Here is a 3,633-nt window from a genome sequence, read left to right on the forward strand (position 1 = left end):
CACTTCAAAGGTTGACGTATGACTCTTTTATAGTTAGGCATTATGCATATATGACAAAGGTGGAAGAGTGAGAAGAACCGAGAGGGTTTGAGGATGCTATAGAAAGCCATGAGTGGAAAGGTGCTATGGATGAAGGGATGTGCTCTTGAGTGAGAAGAGAATCAATCCTTGGATCTCACACCATACAAAGATGACATTGGATCTCACACGATGGACAAAGAGATTGATGCTCTTCACACCAAGGTGGTGAGAAGCCGGTTGAAGAACCGGCCGGCGCGCAACGCAACTGCCATCTGCCCATTCGGCCGGTAGTATAAACACCCTTATAATATCTCGTCTCCTTAATCACTATCATTATATCCTCTAATCCCTATTCATTAGCACCCAATCGCCACCTTTCACACTTCGCGCGGTGAGTTTTCAAATCTCCCTCACTAATCCCACCTTTCAAATCACACTTGTTTTTCTTAATCTCCATTTTTTAACACTGCCCTGGCTTGGATTCTCCCAGAGTAAATCATCCGGCGGCTCTAACCATCGAAATTAATGGCTCAATCAGGAAATCTAATCCTGATTGGTACCATTTTAATCATGTTTCTTACCATCGGCTATGCATGGGCCGGTGCGTATCATCCAATGATTAGCACATCTTGTTAATCAGCAGTATGTCTTAAATTTATCAAAATGTTTAGCATAACGAAGTAAGGAAGAGTGCAGTAGGATAATACCATAAATTATAGGGTGATTAAATCTAATATGGTTGTTACAATCGTATAATTAATCAGCTTCTGCATGCTTATGCCAGTTAATTTTGAATGTGAAGAGCTGCCAGTAGAGAACTGCGCTTTTGCAGTTTCATCTTCAGGGGTGCGCTGTGTGCTTGAGACGAACATTTTGGGAGATGGTAGAATACAGCTAGAGTGCCAGGTGACATTAATCTGTCTATATCCTATGCTAACTAGTAATTTAATTATCACCATTAATTATCACCATAATACCTTGTAACTACTAAATAGGTTATCAACGTCCTATGCATATTATTAATCCTGCTTCAACCCTCTAATCAGCCTTTGTTGATAGATTAGTACATCCTATGGAGATATATCCCCTAAAGTTCCATTTCTTACACATAAATTCATTTGTTAATTTATAATCTCCCCTTGTAATTAATAGTTAATGCTACTTGAATTTGAAACATTGTCCGGACTCCAGCCTTTGTTGATAGATCAAAGAGATGTCCTAGGCATATGCTTAATCTTTTTTTATCTCTTGAGATTAATACCTAAACCTATAATTTAGCGCATGCCATTAATTGATGATTTATACATTTCTGCAAACCCTCATCTCCTTTATTTTTCCAAAGGGTTTGAAAAATAAAAGGAGATGAGGGTTTGCAGAAATGTATAAATCATCAATTTATTGCAAAAGCTAAATTATAGATTAAGGTATTTGATTTTTGAGAAAACAAAAGTTGAAAATAAGTGAGATGAGGATTTGCAAGAATGTAAATTTTTTCATTTAATTGTAAAATTTTAATTATAGGTTAAGGTATTTAATTTTTGAGAAGAAAGAAAGGTTAAATTTGCATAGCTAGAGTTTGTTATTGATATTTTTTTTAATGTTACATAATGTGTAGACATCCAAGGTGATAACTGAGAGATTCAATGGTTGGATTGAGAGCAGCCAATGCATGGAGAGTTGTGGATTGAATAGAATGTCGATTGGCATGTCTTCGGATTTCCTAGGAGAGCGTGAACTCCAACAAGCCATTTGTGCCACTTCTTGTCAAGAGAGATGCCCTAACATCGTTGAACTCTTTGCCAAGCTGGCTGCTGGAGAAGGTAAGCTTTACAAACACTACATGTGTAGATCCATAAACGTGTGTATGTTCACACGTTTACGCATACACACACACTCACAGTCACTCACTCATTCACCATCTCATAACTCATTACATGCACGTGCCCACACACACACACATATTACCATCACATGCCTCCTAAGCATTGTCAGAAATAAACTTTTTTTCTAACCAGTTAAAAAAGGATGATCTTCAAGCTCAACCGATTTTTATTGTTTTGGGCTTTCAGCGTGTGCGCGTGCGCGTGCGCATGCGTACGTGCACATGCACACACGTTACATGCATGCATACATACGTGCATGCATACACACACATATCACCATCACATGCCTTCTAGGCTTTTAGCCTAATGACAGTGCCTAGGCTTCTTAAATGGGAGGTTCATGGTATGAATCTACCCTCGTGGCACATTCAATTTAGTACCCTCTCACATCTTTAAAAAACTCATTACCATCGAACATGAGAACAATTATTAGTAACGATCCTTAGTAACTTGCATACATACATACATACATACATGAAACAAATACAAATACATTTACCAATATTTCATCTGCATGAATTTACCTTCACATAAGAATCATTATTAACCATGATCCTTAGTTGCATGCATGTGTATGTAAATACATACATACATACATACATGTACATGCATGCATGTTTGTATACATTCACGCACGCACACATATATGTGTAAACACACAAATTTACCAATTAATTTGCATCAAGTTATTATCATCACACCAAAATAATTATTAGTAATGATTCCTACCTTAAGCTTTCAAAATCTCTAAATTATGTGAACTTACATGAACTTATAACTAGTGTAACTAGAGTGTGCTTTATTTTGTTAACGATGACCCTTATTGGCATGACATCATCATCACATGCAATTATGATCTCTCTTTCAAGCAAACTAACTATTATCATTCTCAAGCGTTATTTATTTTAATAATTGGCCTCTTTTCAAATACTCCATTTGAAAATAGATAAACCTCATTCCAAACAACCCGGCTTGAAACTTGATATGATTTATTTCTTTATTTTTCCCATTTTTGTTAACAGCTATTAGTTTGCAAGCATTGTGTGAAGCTCAAAAATTGAGCTCTCGAAAACTCATTCAAAGCACATTATGGGAAGCTGGACTTAATGTTGCCAACCCTCCGACTCTAGCCCCTTCACCTTACTCATTAAAATGATAGTTAGAAGAAAATATCAATTATCAAATCCCTTCCAAATATGGTTTTTGCCAAAAGGTTGTAGTTGAAAAATAGCCTTTGCGGGCAATAGACAATACAACTTCTTTTGAGTACCATCACAACAAGGGCATCACTTGTCCTTTAAAAATTTTTAATTTTAATTCAAAATATGCATGGAATGTTTGTTGTCCTAAAATTTGGTTGAAAAATAGCCTTTGCAGCAGGCAATAGACAATACTACTTCTTTTGAGTACCATCACAACAAGGGCATCACTTGTCCTTTAAAAATTCTTAATTTTAATTCAAAATATGCATGGAATGTTTCATTTTAAGGGAAAAATCAAGATCTATTTAAAACAACTGTTATTAAGGAACCTCTCCTACTTTGTTTTTTCTCTTTATTCTTCAATAAAGTTTATTTAAAACAACTTTATTAAGAAACCTCTCCTACTTTGTTTTTTCTTGAAAGAGGCTTACGTGATGAAGCTTGAGGCCTCTTTATTCTTCAATAAACTTTGAGTTACGTCGGAACTTACTTATCATTTATTAATGAGACTAGCGAATCATGCATGA

The 3,633-nt window shown here is 35.8% G+C and overlaps 1 protein-coding gene across 2 annotated transcripts; it reads left to right on the forward strand.

Annotated features, from left to right (window-relative positions):
- Positions 1-361: 361 nt before the first annotated feature.
- On the forward strand, positions 362-3,246 carry LOC147613847 (uncharacterized). Of its 2 annotated transcripts, XM_086781247.1 has the most exons (5): positions 362-412; positions 512-622; positions 806-927; positions 1,637-1,841; positions 2,927-3,246. In XM_086781247.1, exons 2-5 carry the CDS (start codon positions 547-549, stop codon positions 3,058-3,060), a joined length of 537 nt encoding a protein of 178 aa, XP_086637373.1. In that variant the 5' UTR covers positions 362-412; positions 512-546; the 3' UTR covers positions 3,061-3,246. The 2 variants fall into 2 exon arrangements, with proteins under 2 accessions (XP_086637373.1, XP_086637372.1); XM_086781246.1 differs by lacking the exon at positions 362-412 and having other exon boundaries at positions 485-622.
- Positions 3,247-3,633: the final 387 nt, after the last annotated feature.

Source organism: Cibotium barometz, chromosome 43, assembly GCF_041138505.1.
Source record: "Cibotium barometz isolate CiBa-2024 chromosome 43, ASM4113850v1, whole genome shotgun sequence".
Taxonomy (NCBI): domain Eukaryota; kingdom Viridiplantae; phylum Streptophyta; class Polypodiopsida; order Cyatheales; family Cibotiaceae; genus Cibotium; species Cibotium barometz.